Source organism: Oncorhynchus masou, chromosome 29, assembly GCF_036934945.1.
Source record: "Oncorhynchus masou masou isolate Uvic2021 chromosome 29, UVic_Omas_1.1, whole genome shotgun sequence".
Lineage (NCBI taxonomy): Eukaryota > Metazoa > Chordata > Actinopteri > Salmoniformes > Salmonidae > Oncorhynchus > Oncorhynchus masou.
The window spans coordinates 60,949,849-60,970,865 of NC_088240.1; the positions used below are offsets into that span (position 1 = coordinate 60,949,849).

The 21,017-nt window shown below is 41.0% G+C and overlaps 1 protein-coding gene and 1 pseudogene across 1 annotated transcript; one reads left to right on the forward strand and one right to left on the reverse strand.

The window, feature by feature from the left end:
• Positions 1 to 1,630: 1,630 nt before the first annotated feature.
• On the forward strand, positions 1,631 to 15,839 carry LOC135520164 (Friend leukemia integration 1 transcription factor-like; annotated as a pseudogene).
• A 114-nt stretch (positions 15,840 to 15,953) lies between these two features.
• Positions 15,954 to 18,706, reverse strand: zp3d.2 (zona pellucida glycoprotein 3d tandem duplicate 2). The gene is made up of 8 exons (XM_064944911.1): positions 18,251 to 18,706; positions 18,049 to 18,164; positions 17,769 to 17,869; positions 17,477 to 17,651; positions 17,008 to 17,119; positions 16,634 to 16,719; positions 16,431 to 16,504; positions 15,954 to 16,214 (listed from the first exon to the last, which is right to left on the reverse strand). The coding sequence occupies exons 1-8, from the start codon at positions 18,704 to 18,706 to the stop codon at positions 15,985 to 15,987; spliced, it is 1,350 nt and encodes a 449-aa protein (XP_064800983.1). The 3' UTR covers positions 15,954 to 15,984.
• Positions 18,707 to 21,017: the final 2,311 nt, after the last annotated feature.

Sequence of the window (21,017 nt, forward strand, 5' to 3'; positions counted from 1 at the left end):
AGCCCGTAAACTACATGCTGAAGCTCTGAAATCACGGTGTGAGTGGCCTGAGCAGATAAGGCCCACACAAGCGCCTTTCCCCAGCAGAGAAAAAATACATCTGGAAAAGTGAGCTGCCAAGTCGTGCACGGTGTGGGAGACACACGAGTCGTGATTGGGACCCCCGTCTCCAAACAAGGACACAAGGGGTTTCGAGTTACACAACCTCCTGGCCGGCCTAATGATGAAGAGTCCATCATCAAGTCAACTGGTTTACCAACTTAATGACAATGAAAAACTCCAGAATATTACAAAGCTGAACAATGCTATAACCTTAATCAAAATGTCTCATCGATTATCTTAATACATAAAAATGGGCCTAAACATTGTTCAGTGGACTGAAGGGACAGTTCAAATATATTTCGTTATTTCCTTCCACAAATGAGGAAACATTTAAATGCATAAGACAGAAAATACATACTAAATCTAGGTTTACTAGTAGGCTATTAATGCTGTGCCTTGTAAAGGGCTTGGGATAATCTCAGCTGGGCTATTTATTTATTTGAATTTATTTTTGACATAAAAGGCCAAAGAAAGTTTCGATTTTCTGAACATATTATGGTGATAGACAAACTAAAGTAGGTTACTCCATGCATGCGTTAAAGCCAGATTGAGACATAAGCAATGTGTGGTAGCTTTCATGATAAACCTATGGAAATTGATTATTAAAAGACAAACCTTTTCTAATGAAATACAGAAACTCACATCTTCTATTGTCTAACTTTGCACACTATTAAATAATACAACAATGTTTTATGAATTTGTTTAAAGTCACCTTTTACATTCAACCTCACGGAAGTGTATTGGGTCTATCATATTATAGCCATATCTATCGGCACCATCTATAGGCCGACTTGCAGACTAAGAAAGTAAAGGTCTTAAAATATGCCCTTTCCTACATCGACGATAGATGGTTATTTGTTTGAGAACGTTTAATGATTCGTTTGCTAAGGGGAACATGGTCTTACTTTGTAACCTACTTTGTGATGAGGTTCTTTTTATCAGTGTGCAAGTTTGCGGTCAGAGATTTTTTTGACATCAGTTGCAATTTCCGGAGTCATATTTAGAAAAAAACTACAGGAAGGGTATACAATGTTCATTACCACTATGGTTATTATGGTGAGGCTATTCAAGTTTAAGTTTAGAAAGTTGCAAGCAACAGGCTTTTGAATGACAAGCGAATGTATTCATCTCAACAATGCCCAATAACAAATTAGAAATAGGCCTACATTCATTTGTAAATTACATGTTGCTTGGAACACACATTATGTAATGTGATTGGGCACCTCAAAATGCATCATATTTCTCAAAACATTGCTGAATGATAACAACACTCGGAGCAAAGCCTATAGAAGCCCAACCATATCTGCACCTTTATTGCTCTATGTCCAATCATCAGCCTCATCAACTTTTAGGCACAGTCAGATTAGGAAGATTGTCATCGTTGATTTGTAGGCTAATCAGCAGGTTTGTGTGTGCAATGTTCTAAGAAATTAAAAAGGACTTCGTTTCACCAGTAGGGACCCAGCCCTAATGCGTTGTTAGAGTGACTTCACTTCCCAATTTAGAGTGAGAGAGAGAGAAAAAAGCTGCCATCCGGTTATGGACTAAGCAAGAATTGTTGCTGCAATGGTTTGCGCCAAAGGGTAAATGCGCTTGTGTATGGGTTGATGCGATTCAGTCAGGCTATCCAGACTTGTTATAACGTGTTTAAATGACTAAATGAGAATCAACGACTGAGTTACTGCTACAATGGACTGTACGATAAAGGTAGGCGATTGAACTGGTTTTAATGTCGCTTGTGAAAACGATACGCAGCCACCCACTGAGTTGTTTAGCACGTCTCTGTTTGCTGAGTGAGAGAGGCAAAGCGGTGATGCGAGGTCCCCACTCTTTCCTTCTTGTACAAAATTTCCTCTTCCTTCCCGTTCGTGGTTGTATGTCGGCTCTTTAATAACACAAGTAACCACTACATCTTTACACACCGATAAAAACGAAATGGTGTCCTGCACTGCACGCGTAAAAAGGGGCGCGCAAAACTCGCTATTTTAATTGTTTCGTTTAATCAAGTTTAATGCAGACGTTACTGGGTTAAAAACACATATGCTAGTTTAAAGAAAGTTCAAGGTGATTTAAAAAGAAGTGATGTACCTGTCCCAATTGATGATAAAGACGACACATTTGAAGCACATTACACAGCATACAAGCAATCTTGATCAGTACAAGTTTATTGGAGCGCGCTCGTGGCAGGTGTCTTGGCGCCATGGAATGTATTTGGAGTAGAAGGCTACTTTCCATAGAGTTGGAGGATCGAAATCCATGAGATGACTGGTATTTCATATTTTACATTTATTTCGACATTAAATCATAATTACCACAACATATGAATAACTGTTAGGATTATTTTATCCAATTAATAAAAAGGACTTCAGGAAATGACTCTTCTTTAATCGAATTATTAAAATGGGGGTAATGTAGAGACGATCTCAAGCTTAACGAAATTGATGAGAATAACTAGGCTACTAGATTTGGAATGGATAAAATATTGACTTATCTAATGGTTCTGAAACGCATTTTTGTCATGAAGGTGGGGCAAAAACTCTGACCAAGACAAACGAACAGCATCGATTACAAATATAAGGTATTGAGGTATTCCTTGTTATAGCAATACCGATTATTATTTTCACATAATAGGGTGAATTTAACCAAACAGTTAACGAATAGTTCGACAAAAAATATGTAGCGCCCGTTTAAATAGCGTGTCCTGTAAAGCAATAAGGACCTTCAACTTTGAGAAAAAGGCACTAAAACAACGAATGGAAATTCTGCCAAGGTTATAAACCTCACGATCAATTCAGCCTATTTGCAGAACGAAACATATCAATTTAGAGGCTAATAACGAAACGAAATAAACGTTTTAACAGGTTTTGAAATTGGTTCCATGTTGATGATATTTTGAAGTAGCTAAGGCATTGGAATAATCCATTTACATTAAAATGTTATTAAACTTGATTAAAATGTATACGTTTTGGACCAACAACTTTAGCCTACTTTCGCGCATTGCAGGTGTCCATCCTGTTTTTCGTCCACTGAAATCAGATCACTTCCAGAAACGTATAACGAAATGATTATTACTTTTCTTCATACCCTATAGCTATTACAACATATAGGACTAACATACTTAGGCTACTATTCAGATAATCTGAGGGAGGGAATAAATAGGCTACTTCTGGTTACTGAAAATGGATGTTATTACAGTGACATAGAGAGCGTAATTTAGGAGCACGCGCGCGCACACACACACACACACACACTTTTAAAACTTAAATATGATGGCCCATCTACTGAAACATGGATATTTTCTAAAACATCCAGATAAAGTCAGTTGTTTTTGTCACAAAGTTATTTAAAGAATATAGAGGCCTGAACTGCAAACAGGAGCGCTTGTCAGGTGTCGTTATCTGAGCTCTGCAGGCTTCCTGTCTCAAACCTCAGACTTTCCGCACACATTTCCGCTCCATCCAAATGAAAAAGACAAAAAAAAGTCTTTGCAAAACTGAATCAAGTCACTGGATGTGTCGAGGCACTGCAATGTTTTAGATGTTTTTGCAATGTTTTAGATGTGAATACATTAACTCTGAATATAACTAAGACGAACGTGCTCATACTCCATGCGTATCCTTTATTATTGGCAGCTACAGTACATGCTTTATGTTTCTACTGTCTAAAAGCCATGTAACAGAAGCTATGATGTCGCCATATCAAAAGTTGTGAAAACCACATGTTTTTGCATGTTGAAGGAGCAGCTGCTGCAGGCCTTTGCAAAATCAGCTCGATTCAACCTCTACTTCTGCTTTCTTGGCTTCTACACCATATTGAGGACAGAGTTGGTCACATGTTACATGGATCACCGTAGTGAATTAGTGATCAACTGCATACAATAAGCAAAACAAACAGTTTCTTGATATATGGCTCTGGTTTCAATGGGCAGTTATTTATTCATTTAAATTGTGATAAACAATAGCATAATGAACTTTCTTTTAGATGTACACTTTTTATCCATTGACTTTTTAAAATTATAGACGATTGAATATTTAGCGGAGTCAATATTTTCTTGTTTGGCAATGAACATTCATCTTGGTAGACAAACTCTTTGCAATGCGAGGCCTCGGTGGAAAGGCACCATAAGCACAGATCAAAGCGAAAATACATTCACAACATAAGTCAACTTCAGCAATGATATGGAACAAAAGTTAATCTAACCATAGTTATGCATTGCAGTCTACAAGCCTTTGATTTAGACTAGTAATTAGTATCCCTTGTGAATCAAAGATATACAGTTGAAGTCGGAAGTTTACATATACCTTAGCCAAATACATTTAAACTCAGTTTTTCACAATTCCTGGCATTTAATCCTAGTAAAGATTCCGTTTTAGGTCAGTTAGGACCATCACTTTATTTTAAGAATGTGAAATGTCAGAATAATAGAAGAGATAATGATTTATTTAAGCTTTTATTTCTTTCATCACATTCCCAGTGGGTCAGAAGTTTACATACACTTAATTAGTATTTGGTAGCATTGCCTTTAAATTGTTTAACGTTGGTCAAACATTTCGGGTAGCTTTCCAAAAGCTTCCCACAATAAATTGGGTGAATTATTTCCCATTCCTCCTGACAACGCTGGTGTAACTGTCAGGAGGTTTGTAAGCAGTGGCGGTTCTAGACCATTTAAACTGGGGGGGCTAAGCTGGGTCCAGTTGTACTGTTAGAGGGGCCATTTACATTAGACGTTATTGTTGTCATTGGTTTCTTCACTGCATTGCAGGCATTAGCAGGCAAAAGACCATGTTCATAATTATCATCGTTGCCACTGTCTAATAATGGATGTTAAAAAAGAATGATAGCAAAAATGTGTTATGTACAAATTATTTCATACTCCACATGTGGGGGGCCACAATGGGGTCCAAAATTGTTGTCCCCCCCCCCCACCACCACCCCAGAACCGTCAATGTTTGTAAGGCCTCCATGCTCACACATGCTTTTTCAGTTCTGCCCACAAATTTTCAATGGGATTGAGGTCAGGGCTTTGTGTTGGCCACTCCAATCCTTTGACTTTGTTGTCCTTAAACCATTTTGCCACAACTTTGGAAGTATGCTTGGGGTCATTGTCCATTTGGAAGTCCCATTTTCGACCAAGCTTCAACTTCCTGACTGATGTCTTGAGATGTTGCTTCAATATATCCACATAATTTTCCTCCCTCATGATGCCATCCATTTTGTGAAGTGCACCAGTCCCTCCTACAGCAAAGCACCCCCACAACATGATGCTGCCACACCCGTGCTTCACGTTTGGGATGGTGTTCTTCGGCTTGCAGGCCTCCCCCTTTTTCCTCCAAACACAAACATAACGATGGTCATTATGGCCAAACAGTTCTATTTTTGTTTCATCAGACCAGAGGACATTTCTCCAAAAAGTACAATCTTTGTCCCCATGTGCAGTTGCAAACAGTAGTCTGGCTTTTTTATGGCGGTTTTGGAGCAGTGGCTTCTTCCTTGCTGAGCGGCCTTTCAGGTTATGTCAATATAGGACTCGTTTTACTGTGGATATAGATACCTTTGTACCCGTTTTCTCCAGCATCTTCACAAGATCCTTTGCTGTTGTTCTGGGATTGATTTGCACTTTTCGTACCAAAGTGCGTTCATCTCTAGGAGACAGAACGCGTCTCCTTCCAGAGTGGTATGACGGCTACGTTGGCCAATGGTGTTTATACTTGCGTGCTATTGTTTGTACAGATGAATGTGGTACCTTCTGCTGCTAACCATCAACCATTTAAGCAGCTGAACCTGAGACAACAGACTTCTAACTTAGTCCTACATGTTCTGCCTGTGTATGGTTCTGTTGGCTTTTGTATTTTATAATAATAATAATATATCCCATTTAGCAGACGCTTTTGTCCAAAGCGACTTACAAGTCGGCTGGGGCCACTACTTTTGCATATGGGTGGCCCCAGCGGGAATCGAACCCACGACGCTTGGCGTTGCAAGCGCCATGCTCTACCGACTGAGCCACACAGGACCCTTTTTTGTTCAACAACCCGTTTTATGGCAGTATCTAGTATTAGCCTTAGGTGGGCCTAGTACATTCGGTACAAACCTTTCAATAGATAAAAATGGCCTAAGTGTGATAATGCACAAATATAATGAACCAAAAAAATAATTTCACTTTGACAGCAGAACTGACAGAACTTTAAAATGTGCGTATGCCGTGTGTGTGTAGACAAAATTGTTTTCAAAACTATTTTGTGTCCCTCAGCAACAGGGCCTAGCTTCTACGAAACTCATTGAACAGGAAGTCAGTTGTGGCATTGGTGGTCAGGCCACATTCGGTATATTTGTGTCAGTTTGCAAGCTATAGAGGGAGAGGGAGTGGGGGGGAGAGAGAAAGAGAAAGAGCAGGTGTATGAGCTTGGGGCTGTGAATGCACAAACACACCATTGAAACAATGAATGAACCTAATGAAAGATAAGAAGTTCAACAATTGATCACTCCAATGCATAACATTACAATATGAGAATGGTGCTCATGACACTTTCCATGAATCATTGCTGCTCAGCCTCAACCTCTTCTCAGCTCAGCCCTTAGTTTCACTTCTGCTGTCAGGACCTCTGCACAACATGACAGGAGGAGGGAGACAGACAGGGATAAGAAAGAGAGAAGCGAGAGGAAAGAGACAAAGAAAGGAGAGAGAGAGGGTAACGGTCAGCGAGGAAAGTGTGGTGGACCTGTGATGTGTTGTTCCTCTACCACTGAAAACAAACATCACATGTACTAACATTTCAGTATGAGTACTGAAATAATATGTCAGTTTATTAATGTCATTCAATTAAGCTTAAATGTTGCTATAGCTAACAGTCCTGTCACTGTTAGTCTAACGAAGGAAATGCCACTAAATGTGTACAATGCATGAATCACTTTACAATGCTCAGGTAACACAATGGAAGTATGGCACTTTGAACTTCAATCAAGGTTGTGTATTCTTGATGTCCGACGTACCCAATCCTCCCCTACCTTCATCAACCCTAGGTTGTTTTCCAGTTTAAAAATGAGCCACATCTTTACACAGTGGCCCCCCTCTGTTTCCTTTCCCTTGGCCTGTGCCAAAAGGTTTCTCTGCACATGGGGGCCAGATTTCCTGTGGGCCACCGAAAAGCCCGGCACTGACGTACGAGCCACAAAGACAATAGTGAAGTCCTCTAAACACACACGCACTTAGACCAACACATATATACTTACCCACACAAAGACTCAAAAACAAGGCCTATCCTTACCCACCGTATAGACACAACACTCCCTCGCAGACAAACACACACACACACACACACACACACACACACACACACAGTGCCATCTTGAAGAATGGTTTGGAGTTTGGGGGCCATTGTCAGCGTTAAACACAGGAAGCAGCACAAAGAAAGCGTCTCAAATCTTGATCTGACTCCACCAAGCTCGCCCCCACCATCCCCCAATCCCAACGAATTAAAACTGTGACAAAGATCACGGAAGCTCTCATTTCTCCAAACGTCGATGCCAGTGTTCCGCAAGTAACTTTAATCAAACATTATGATACAGCTAAATTGATCAATAATGAGAGTGATTTATAAACTTCATGCCACAATCCTCTATTTTCCATGTCACCAATCACATATTCTAAAGACATCTGGAATATGACAACGTTAGAAATGTGAATTAATAAATCCTTCATCAATAGAACAAGACTCATTAGGGTATAACATTTCATCATGCGTGTTCCATTCAACGTAGTGTGGAAAAACCTCAGAGGTGTGAGCAGTTTCCTGGCTACCATCATCACATGACTAGTTGTGGCCCATACTTACTGTAACCGCTGACTCCACTGTATGTCCATGCCGGCAGGAAGCACTGTCCGTGGTGAGCGAGGACCAGTCCATTTTCGAGTCGCCCTTCCCTGCCGCCACGACCATGCACATGAAGGGCGAGATGACGTCACCGGGAAGCTTCAGCCAGGCCTCCGAAGAGAGCCAAGAACCCACCGAGCCGGAGTGGGCCGGGCCGGGAGCACAGAACCCTGGGAAGAGAGGAGAGCACATCAACGGAACCAGGTGAGGGAGGGTGCATCACAATTAGCAGTCTTTGAGAGAAGTTATACTACTTATTTAGTGTTTTATTTACCACATTCCCACTTAGTGTTATATATACACACCACATTCCCACTTACATAGTGTTATATTTACCACATTCCCACTTAGTGTTATATATATACCACATTTCCACTTATTTAGTGTTATATTTAACACATTCCCACTTATTTAGTGTTATATATACCACATTCCCACTTAGTGTTATATATACCACATTCCCACTTATTTAGTGTTCTATATACCACATTCCCACTTAGCGTTATATATACCACATTCCCACTTATTTAGCGTTATATATACCACATTCCCACTTATTTAGCGTTATATATACCACATTCCCACTTATTTAGTGTTATATTTAACACATTCCCACTTATTTAGTGTTATATATACCACATTCCCACTTATTTAGTGTTATATATACCACATTCCCACTTATTTAGCGTTATATATACCACATTCCCACTTATTTAGTGTTATATTTAACACATTCCCACTTAGTGTTATATATACCACATTCCCACTTAGTGTTATATATACCACATTCCCACTTATTTAGTGTTATATTTAACACATTCCCACTTAGTGTTATATATACCACATTCCCACTTATTTAGTGTTATATATACCACATTCCCACTTATTTAGCGTTATATATACCACATTCCCACTTTAGCGTTATATATACCATATTCCCACTTATTTAGTGTTATATATACCACATTCCCACTTATTTAGCGTTATATATACCACATTCCCACTTTAGCGTTATATATACCACATTCCCACTTATTTAGTGTTATATATACCACATTCCCACTTATTTAGTGTTATATATACCACATTCCCACTTATTTAGCGTTATATATACCACATTCCCACTTATTTAGTGTTATATATACCACATTCCCACTTATTTAGTGTTATATTTAACACATTCCCACTTAGTGTTATATATACCACATTCCCACTTATTTAGCGTTATATATACCACATTCCCAATTATTTAGTGTTATATATATACCACATTCCCACTTAGCGTTATATATACCACATTCCCACTTAGCGTTATATATACCACATTCCCACTTATTTAGTGTTATATATACCACATTCACACTTATTTAGTGTTATATTTAACACATTCCCACTTATTTAGTGTTATATATACCACATTCCCACTTAGCGTTATATATACCACATTCCCACTTATTTAGTGTCATATATACCACATTCCCACTTATTTAGTGTTATATATTTTTTACATTCAAGAGAGTTTACCATCACCATAATAAATACTGCAACAGGATCACACAGAATCATACCAGAATATTACTCATCTCCCCATTCTCTCTCAACAGTCGTGAGTCCCCTGTGGACTGCAGTGTGACCAAACGCTCCAGACACATGAGCAGCAACGAAGGGGGTCAGCTGGCCTACCAGGCCTCATACCCTGAGCCCCGCGCCAGCCCCCAGACCGCCACCACACCCAACACCACAGAGGAGAAGAGAGTCATAGTGCCCGCAGGTGAGGTGCCAACACACTCAGCAGAGGGGTGCCCAGATCCTAAGGCACACAAGGATCTGCGAAGAGAATAGGCTGGGATGGTGTTCCCATCATATTGCCTTCACTTGTTAAATGATCTTCCATCATTTGGGAGTCAGCCATTAAGAGCAGATTTTAGGGACTGGGAAGGGAGCACATTTATGGAATGGAATCCAGCCAGTGAGTCATTGTTGGGAGATTCCACCTAAGATGACATTCCAAACATGAGACATTAGGTGTGTTAAATCTATACAATTAATAGACAAGACTACAAGGTTTGATTCTTAGCCTGAGTCACACAGGCCAAGCTATTCTAGTGGCCTTGATAATACGGATATTACATCACAGCTGTGTTAAACAAGGACAATGAAGACCCTAGGGCAGGGCCCCATCCCCCCAAATTCTGAACACAAAAACAACATTGATAATTGTATTTTTTATTTTGGGACATACATTTTTTTAAATAAAAACACCAGCATATCAGCTACAAGTGATTTACATTTTGGAAATCTGTTAAAAGTATTCCCACACATAATAGATAAGATAAAAACATGTAAGCAAGGTTTGAAATTATGTTTTAATCAAATATCCATTTGGGCATCTTGAGGTCAATTTGCAGTCAACAAATGATTTGTAATTATGTTCCAGCCCCTTGACCATCCGCTCAAGAAAAAGAAAAGTTGATGATCAAGTTGATGATGGTCAGGACCCACTTCTGGGACACTGGATGAAAAGTTTACACTGAAAGCGTTAAACCAAATAGAAAGTATGTAGAAAACATAAAGGACCTATTTATTTCTCAATAATAGCCTATAATCTTTGAATGTTAACAATAAACTAAATAAAAGCTAGACAATCAGCCCCCATTGATTTTGTAATGTTTGAGCATAAGAACACAGCATTAGCCATGTCAAAATGCATAGAATTGTAGGAAATGTAGGAGATTAGCTATAAAACCACAACATTTTATCTCCGCTGCCAAGATATGTTTGACTTATTATTTGGTCCGTGTCTGTTTTTTTTCACCACTCAACCCTTATGGTAGGTTGAGACTCAAAAAGGACAACTCAATTGGTGGGTCACAAAGCAAAACAGTTTGGGAACCCCTGCCCTAGGGTACAGACAGAGGCTAGGCGTCTACAAACTGTCTGATATTTTGGGGTATTCATGTGGTTCATACATCATCTTTGGGTTCTTACTGTACATTTAAAAACACCTTAAGTTTCATTTGAGGAGAAGAAAACATTTACATTGAACTTTTTTTTTACTCAAAAGAGTAACTTCTCAACTTGATGAGATGATGGGTCTGTGTGAGTTACAACAACCTCCTGTTACCACGACTTACCAATCTCTCTTCCTTCTCTCCCTGTCCTCCTCTTCCTCCTGGTCCCAGACCCTGAGGTGTGGACCCAGGACCATGTGCGCCAGTGGCTGGACTGGGCCATCAAGGAGTACAGCCTGGAGGAGGTGGACATCAGGCACTTCCACACACTGGAGGGCAAGGCCCTCTGCAAGATGACCAAGGAGGATATGATGCGCCTTACGTCCGCCTACAACACTGACATCCTGCTCGGCCACCTCAATTACCTCCGACAGAGTAAGGGTTACGGCCTGGGACTCGTAGAAACTTTTCATATGACTATTTTCATACTCCACAAGGACATAACTGATCTATGTATCCATTTTGTAACCTTCTTTGAATCTCTTTTTAGGCAGCCCTACTTTCTCCTACCCCACAACTCCAACCAACAACACACAGCAACAACCCAGACTACAGGTTAAATCAGGTAAGAGAATTAACTTCACAACTCATTACCAAGAACACAGTGACAGTGTAAAATCCTTAAACCGCATGCATAAAGAACCTGGAGCTAGCGAGCATTGAGATAAACAGCCTTAAAATGAGAAGGGGATTAAAATGGAGGGGTTTTGTGGCAGGAATAATTTATTCAAACCTCGGAGGCAGATCAAATACTTCAAAATTAAGTGTCGAGTTGCCTTTTCAGATTACATAGTTTAGAGCGCTTTAAAGTCTTTTGGCGGAGCGTTGCCCTGAGTTGATAACTATTTGACGAGTCCACGTCTCAAGTCAGTTTCAGACAGGAAACAGCTGCACCGGCAGAGAAATGGGCGAGTATGGGCCCCACTTTGGGACACAATTGACAATCTAGTGGCAACAGAGGTGGCCTGGTCAAAAGGACACTCACCCCAAGGAATACTGGACCATCTTCAGCTCTCTGTTTTCTTCTGGCTGCCTCAAATCACTCTTTTAAGTCTCAGTTTTTGGGCTTCCTTCCATAGACTGTAAAAAAAATATGGACGAAGCCATCGATGACGATACCCCATTGTTTTCTATGGGAATGCTAAGTGGTGCATTTGATGATCAGGGAGTATCTTGCTACATGGGAGGAATTTTTGGAAACATTGCATTCGCAGTTTGAGCTACTCTGGGAAATTACATTGCAGGCTAGGTCAGTGTTGACCCCTCTCATGTAGTATGTCAAGTTGAAGGCCCTCCGAGGTACCGCAGGCTGACATTACAACTAAATTATCCTTATAACTTCATCTGTCCAAGTACTCTGACGTGCAACTGGTGAAATAGAAGCAATTATTGATACCATGATTGTGTTTGGGGAAAAAAAATCCTTCCGTCTATGGCTACTGGGTAAATACACTTGAATTCAATCACTTGATTTGAATGAAACATTCCAGACATATTTCCCCATTGTAGAAGTTCTCACTAAGTTACTTTTTGGACCCAAATGCAAAAACATTCCAGAGATAAAAGGTGCTCAAAGTTGAGCTATTTTACAAACCCCAACATACGAGACAGTTATGTCTTCATCACTGGAACAGATAAACAGTTGAGACTGCTATCATTTAAAAGCTTACAAACAGTGTTGTCAAACTATTTTATACTTTCTTGAAAATAAAAATGTAATTTCACCTGAAACAAATCAATAAACGCTGAAACTCTGATTTGTTTCATATTCAAATATAGGTCCATTCTATTTCTATGATTGACACCCACCCTGTATTCAAGAGCATGTTGTGTCTCAACCAATGGCGGGCACAACACAAACACCTCAGATGATGTAAAGTAGGATCTAATCTACAACATATATGAAGAAAGAGTTTACAAGTTTAGATAATTAACGTTAAAAAAGGTCAAAAAGTCAATTGTCATTTAAAAATCTCATAATTTATTTGAAAAACCTTTTAACTGATATATTCAACTGTTTATACTTTCCGGTGATGTAGACATGGATGTCTCATGGTATGGTATGCAAAATGGGTCAACTTTGAGCACCTTTATCTCCTAAATGTTTTGGTATTCAAGTCCAAAATGTAACCTTCTGACTACAAACATTATGGAAAGTTGTTTAAATCAAAAGGGATGCTGTCAAAAAGGGATGGAATTCAAATGGATTCACCCTGCTACCCGTCTGAACTTTCTTCATGTGGATGCCTAGTCTCACCCTCCGTTCTTTTTGAGCAGAGAACAGCTATGAGGAGATAGGCAGAAGGAACAGCTGGCCATCGAACCCCATGCTGCCTGCAGTAACCAAAGGTACAATAACCGACGTCACATCTTATTCTCAGTGCTTTACATTTCTTGTGAGCACTAAGGCAGATTCATACTAATAGTTGTATCAGATTAGTTCTAGAAATTATTACTACAGTGTTTCACAGTGGAGGCAGAATAAATTCATTAAGTCAAGAATTTTGTCGTTCAAGATGGAATAATAATGGAGAAAACTGATAAATAAATCATGTTTATGATTTAGGTTCTCCCATGGAGCACCAACACAGCACCAGAGTCACAGAGCCTCCGCCGAGAATTGTGCAAGGTGTGCATCTGTACTGCTTTCTCGTTTCCTGACCCTAGTTTGTTGTAATACTGGTACCATAGTCAAGCCAACAATGTCTTAACAGAACAATCTAACCTTTCCAACCCTTAATTTCCTTGCAGACCCATACCAAGCATTAGGTCCCATCAGCAGTCGCCTAGCCAATCCAGGTGAGAGCATATCCCATAATGCACCATGTTAAACTGGTGAACCAAAAAGGTGGTGACAAATGTGGCCTTTACACTGTCTGCTTTGGTGTCGTGAACTGTAACACTCCAAAATAGATTGAATAGGAGAACAGAGGGCAGAGGTATTCCTTAAAAAGAGAACAATTAAGTCCTACCTTCCCTGTCTGGGATGGCACATTGACAAAAATGTCCACCTAGACAATAGCATTATACATTCGCACTCAGCAAAACTAGGCTGAAACATTTTAATTATTGTCTCCCGTTAACCAGAATGACCCTGTTTGACAGAATTAATTCTGTATCTCCTCACAGAAGGCCAGGCCCTCCACTCCAAGAAACGAACAGGCAAACACAGTTCATACAGGCTGCCTGACCCCAGCGCTCACAGGCCTGTGGGTAGGTTTCTGCCTGGTCCACCCACGTTCTGTCTCTCTCCATGACACACAGTGAAAAAGGTCACATTTGCTGAAGTAGTTCAAACTTGAAAGTGTATTTAGAATCCTGGTGGCATCTCTTATGCAAATTATATTCTCAGACACAGACACCCATGGGACATAGATTGATATGACGATAGCAAAATAGTCCACGAGAAGGCGATATCAATGGTGCATGTGAATAAATGTAATTGTATTTGTGTCAAATTGCCAGTTGGCAACCTATCCCTTAAGGGATTCATTGACACAAATAAAAATGACAATGATTCACAGTGATAATTCTTACGGTGTTCTGTGCAGTGCACATCGCATAAAGAATGAAATGGAAATCAATACACAATAGTAGATAAGGATATTCAAGCAAAAAAAACAACTTACAAATCTATACAAAAAAATGGTGTGTATGGATAAAACTATACTAATCTACAAACAATCCTACCCTTAAGAGAAGCATTTCAGAAACAGATCTTGCTCACTTTAACAGAATCCAGCCCTTTGATGCATCCATTCCCCTCACCCCTGTCCTGTTTCTCTTCCAAGGCTCCGGACAGATCCAGCTGTGGCAGTTCCTGCTGGAGTTGCTGTCGGACAGCAACAACTCCAGCATCATCACCTGGGAGGGCAACAATGGCGAGTTCAAGATGACTGACCCAGATGAGGTGGCCAAGCGTTGGGGCGAGCGCAAGAGCAAACCCAACATGAACTATGACAAGCTGAGCCGCGCCCTGCGCTACTATTACGACAAGAACATCATGACCAAGGTGCACGGCAAGCGCTACGCCTACAAGTTTGACTTCCAGGGCATCTCACAGGCCCACCAGAGCCACGGCGGAGAGGGGGCATTGTGAAGTACCAGACTGAGGTATCTTATGCCCAGCCCTACCACAGCCACCAGCCAAAAATTAACTTCATGAACACGCATGCCGCCCCTATGCCCGTGTCCCCTGGGAACTTTTTCGGGCCGTCTACAACTTACTGGAACTCAACAACCAGCCCCATGTATCCTGGGTCTCCCATGCCAAGGCACCCAGGGACTCACTCCCACCTAAGCTCATACTATTGAGGTATGGGTGTCTTGCACTAGACTGGATGGCAGAGCTTCCTGAAACAGACTGATAAAGATAACATCCACAATGTATCTGGTCTTTAACATCTAAGTTACATTGTAACGCTATGCGAGTTGTTAGCACAGAATGTAAAATGGACACGTCACATCTTCAAGCAGAGGCACCATAAGATAGGCAAAAGGAAGAGGGTAAACAATGTGAAGAAGCAATGATGACGAGTAGAGACCAAGGGATAGCCATGAAGGTTCTGCCTTTTTGAATTTCTCAACTATGGAGGCTGAGAATTTGTTCATATTATAGCCTGTGATTCAGTTATTTGAAAACCATGTTTTTCAATTAGGTAAGTATTTTGTTTAAAATGTCATTGAAGGACTTTAAGGGGAAAGTCACTGAGTGTGGGAAGTGCTAAAACTGTTATGAAGTCTTGATCGCAATTACTATATTCATCAATCTAACATTTGTAAAAGTATCATTGTACAGAATGTGTCATACAATTGTAGCAATAAAACATTTACCCCTGTAGTAATGCTAATAAAAGGAACTTGTTGGTCTCCTTTCTTTTCTCCAAACCATTCATCATTTTAACTGACAAAACATATTAACTAGATGGTGTATCAGTAATTTGTTTTATTGCCAAAATGAATTATCGACATGAACATCGGGCAGTGACCACACTTGTTGTCTATTTGTCCACACCAAAGAACTCTTCGAATATTCTGTGTGGTTCAGAGACCTGCTCCACTTCCACAACAGCAAATCCCTTCACAGGCCTCTCTTTAAGTCTCTCCACCTGCCTCATACCTAACTGCCCCGCCACAACAGTCCCGGGCTGTGAGGTTGTTGTCAACTCCTGGGCAGGCTTTGTGCTGTATTCCACCGACCACGACTTGCTGGTGACCATCTTGGTGGTGGCTAGAGTACACAGAGCGAGTTAGATGCCAAACATCCTCACAGACTGAATAAATGGATACTCATTGATGGTGACAGGCTAAGCCTTGTGTGTAAATGTTTGAAAATGTGCATATCATGAGGCCATCTTTACAAATGCAAAAAAAGTACGACCAAAACCACCTCACAAAACCCAACAGTAATTAAATGCAAAGATACACTTGTAGGCACAGTACTCACCAGAGGGAACTGCAGAGCTACATGTGGACTCACAACAGGAGCAGACTGAAGAAGCTCCATACAGCTCCTTCCATCTGATAGGACCAGACCAAGATGTGTCAGAGCAACATAAGTATTTTTTCTATTATTCATGGTTTTCTATCATCTTTTGCAGGGCCTATATGGATAAAGTATCAGACAGCTTCAGTATTAGCAGGGCTTACCCTCCTGCTGCGGAATCGTAAGTGCAGGCCTTCGCAGTTGAAGAGGGGACAGACCTCCCCACAGATATAGCACAGTACATGTAGAGCTGCTGTGGCTGAAGAGGCGGCTTGAGCTGATTCAAATGTGGCACAGAATCTACAGTTTGCATACTTATGTACATACGTCTTCCAATGCAATGCAGTGTCAGAGGACCTCAGTCAAATGAATTGCATAGACAAGGGAAAGAAAAGATTAAGCTCAGTAGTTATAATGCTTGATGGAGGCCATGAATTGCATAGGAAATCTAACGAGGTCATAGCACTCAAGTTCAACTACTGGTCAGTTGACTATGGTTACTGTTGCATATTACAAACGGAGTGCATCCTTAACATACCTGCCCTGCTGTCATTCCCTGAAACAGAAAGGCATCCATGGTAAACCTCACAACATTCCTTTTATATGGGATGAATCTGGAGCCACTGTTGTTTTTGCTCTCAACCATGCACCTGAGCAGAAAATAGATTACTGTTAAATCCAAGAAGGTCAATCTACAATAGCTACATTCATTTTTGGATTAATAAATTATATGTACCCATATATTCTTGAAGAATATAACTGTGGTACAACATCCGAACCCAAAACTATAATTTTGATGTCATAGATGGGCAGTACTTGCATTTATTGCTCGCTCTATGAATTTGAGAGTGGTTACATTTCTCCAGCCCCATCCCTCAGATTTTTGCCAAAACATGGGCAGGGGTTTTCTTTGTTATTGTTTCAGCTACCAATTGCCTCTTTAAAAGCAAAGTACTGTGCAAATGATACTGATAGAAGTGATCTGGCATACTGTATGTCTACATTACCCAAAATTGTCAATGACAGTGAACTGAGGCGTAGAGGAGTGTGACTGCTTAATGGTCACATTACATGAGTGGACATAGAGACGTCCATCTTTAGACATGGAAGGCACTTCAGCCTGAAAGTACATGGGCTTTCCCATAGAGTACCCATCAGATGGGGCAAGTCTCTCCCATTGAGCTGAGGGAGAGAGAATGAGTAGTCAGATCTTTCAATTACCTGAGGGCTCATTTAAGTACATTTTATAACATGAGGACTACTCATTTACTGTAGATCAATGACTCATCTATACCCTACCATTACGTGCAGTGAGTATGGAACGGGTTCTGTTCTTCATTGGTTTAGAGACCTTGTGTACCACGTTCAGCATGTAGCCTATTTTGTAGGAGTAATGATATCTGGAAAGAAATAAGCAAATGTAAATAATTGGCATTGACTATAAATCAACTAGTAAAATGTTGTGCAAACCTGCTATCATTTATGTCCTTTTCTTTGTATGGAATGATAACTCCTCCAGTGACATGAACTCAAGGTAAACATCAAGCCATCACAAAATAGTGTAAATACTGCAAGTCACCTGTTGAAGTGACAGACAACTCGCAAGGTGAATGGTGCAGCTCGTCTGATAGGCCCTTGGAGCTTCGGGGGATCATATCGGAGAGTGTTGGAGTAGGCCACACGATTATTTACTAACTGTTTATTGAAGATAAGTAGACCTATGTCAATATCAGCAAGGTATTTCTGGGAAATGTAGGCCTATGAATGCTGACAAACCTTACCGAGCGCTTGCTCCCACAGAGGCCGAGGTCGTATTCGAAGATGAGGGACACTTTTGTAGATTTATTGGCTTGGCATGTTCCGAGTTTCAGTTGAGACAGTGAACTCCCGGTGCCCAAAATGTTTTTCTTTACCTGCACGAACATCTTGTTGATGTTACAAAGTGTTATCACTTCGCGGGCTTGACTTTTTGGACCAGAGGGCTTCTGTGTTGGGTACACCGGGATCAGTATTTTCCTAACTTTATCCGGTAATTGTTCGTGTCCCGTTCCACGGACTGGAGAGAAATGCTCCTTGCCTACCAGCGGCACCCTTGAGTGCTGGAACACAGGTAGTTCGAGGTAAAATGGTGAGTCTTCGGCGAATACCTTCACAGAAGACTGGCGTGCATTTGAGCCTCCCTCTGCTCTTAGAGAATGCAAAATAAACAAAAACGCCAAGTTGAAAATATAAAACATATCTATATTCCTGTACCAAAATGGTACAATAACTCGAGCAAAATCAGGCCCTGCGTCAATTCATATCCATAGGTATGCCGCGTTAAAATACTAGTCGGAACTAGGAAGCTTAGACATTTCCGATTTGCTAATTCGTTGATCACCGCACGTGTACAACCAGTTTGCAAGTCGATTTTTTCCGAGTTTCCTAGTTCCAACTAGAACGTGAACGCGCAATATTCCTTGTAGAATGAGCCAGAATCAAAAACAGCTGTTAGAGATCTAGTCGCACAACGCTCGTGCCACCGAGGACATTTGAACTGCAGGGAAAATATTAGATACATTGGATTAAAATATTATAATAGATGATTATGCCTGCCTATTAGTTTTGATAGACTAGACAAAAATAGTCAGGGCCTATAAAAATGAAGAAAATACAAATAGACAATTATATATTATATCCAGAGAAGTTATTATCCATACAGTGAATGCTTTGTATGTTGTTAGCTCTCATTTTCAACTTTCATGACAGATAAATGTGGGATTTTGTTAATTATATGCCTAGATGTAAAGAAGTGTTAAGCACATTATTTTCACATTACTTGAGCAAAAACCATGCGTGTGTTTGCTCATATCTAGAAAATGGTCAGTTCAATGGAAAATATCTTTAATGTACAAGAAGCACACATATTTGTGTTAAACACCTGGGCCACATTCAACAGAATACAACGTTTTGGAAAGGACAGATAGAAATACGGTATGTATAACAAACATGCCTCTCCGACAATTAGAACAAGGAATCATGCCAGCTCTATTCATCACATTTATATCTGAAACTTTTTGACGACGCAAGCCAACTGAAAGTGGTCATGGTTTCCTTATGAATTTAGCAGCAGTGGCATTATATTTAAAGATGGGTAAATCACAGTGAGAGAGTGAATGAGAGGAGAGTTAGAGCAGAGCCAGTCCAGTAGAAGGCAGAGGGTGCTGTGGCTCCATTACACAGGTGGGTGGAACAGCATTCATTGGTAAAGGTGAAGTTGAGGCCCATGGCTTACTTCTCACCAGTCAGGCCACACAGGGCGGAGAGGACACAGCTCTTCTCATACAGCGTCACACTGAATTCTCCTGTAGATTAAAGGTGTTTATGGCTGAGTTAGCGTTACATTAATGGTGTTATTTGTACAAATCAAATTGATTTATATAGCCCTTCGTACATCAACTGATATCTCAAAGTGCTGTACAGAAACCCAGCCTAAACCCCCATACAGCAAGCAATGCAGGTGTAGAAGCACGGTGGCGAGGAAAAACTCCCTAGAAAGGCCAAAACCTAGGAAGAAACCTAGAGAGGAACCAGGCTATGAGGGGTGGCCAGTCCTCTTCTGGCTGTGCCGGGTGGAGATTATAACAGAACATGGCCAAGATGTTCAAATGTTCATAAATTACCAGCATGGTCAAATAATAGGTCTGGGACAGGTAGCACGTCCAGGTGAACAGGTCAGGATTCCATATCCGCAGGCAGAACAGTTGAAACTGGAGCAGCAGCATGGCCAGGTGGACTGGCGACAGCAAGGAGTCATCATGCCAGGTAGTCCTGAGGCTTGGTCCTATGGCTCAGGTCCTCCGAGAGAGAGAAAGAAAGAGAGAATTAGAGAGAGCATACTTAAATTCACACAGGACACCGGATAAGACAGGAGAAGTACTCCAGATATAACAAACTGACCCTAGCCCACCGACACATAAACTAATGCAGCATAAATACTGGAGGCTGAGACAGGAGGGGTCAGGAGACACTGTGGCCCCATCTGATGATAGGATATAACCCCACCCACTTTGCCAAAGCACAGCCCCCACACAGCTAGAGGGATAGCTTCAACCACCAACTTACCATCCTGAGACAAGGCCGAGTATAGCCCACAAAGATCTCCGCCACGGCACAACCCGGGGGGGGGGCGCAAACCCAGACAGGAAGATCACATCAGTGACTCAACCCACTCAAGTGACGCACCCCTCCTAGGGACGGCATGAAATAGCACCAGTAAGCCAGTGACTCAGCCCCTGTAATAGAGTTAGGGGCAGAGAATCCCAGTGGAAAGAGGGGAACTGGCCAGGCAGAGACAGCAAGGGTGGTTCGTTGCTCCAGAGCCTTTCCGTTCACCTTCACACTCCTGGGCCAGACTACACTCAATCATATGACCCACTGAAGAGATGAGTCTTCAGTAAAGACTTAAAGATTGAAACCGAGTTTGCGTCTCTCACATGGGTAGGCAGAATATTCCATAAAATTGAGCTCAATAGGAGAAAGCCCTGCCTCCAACTGTTTGCTTAGAAA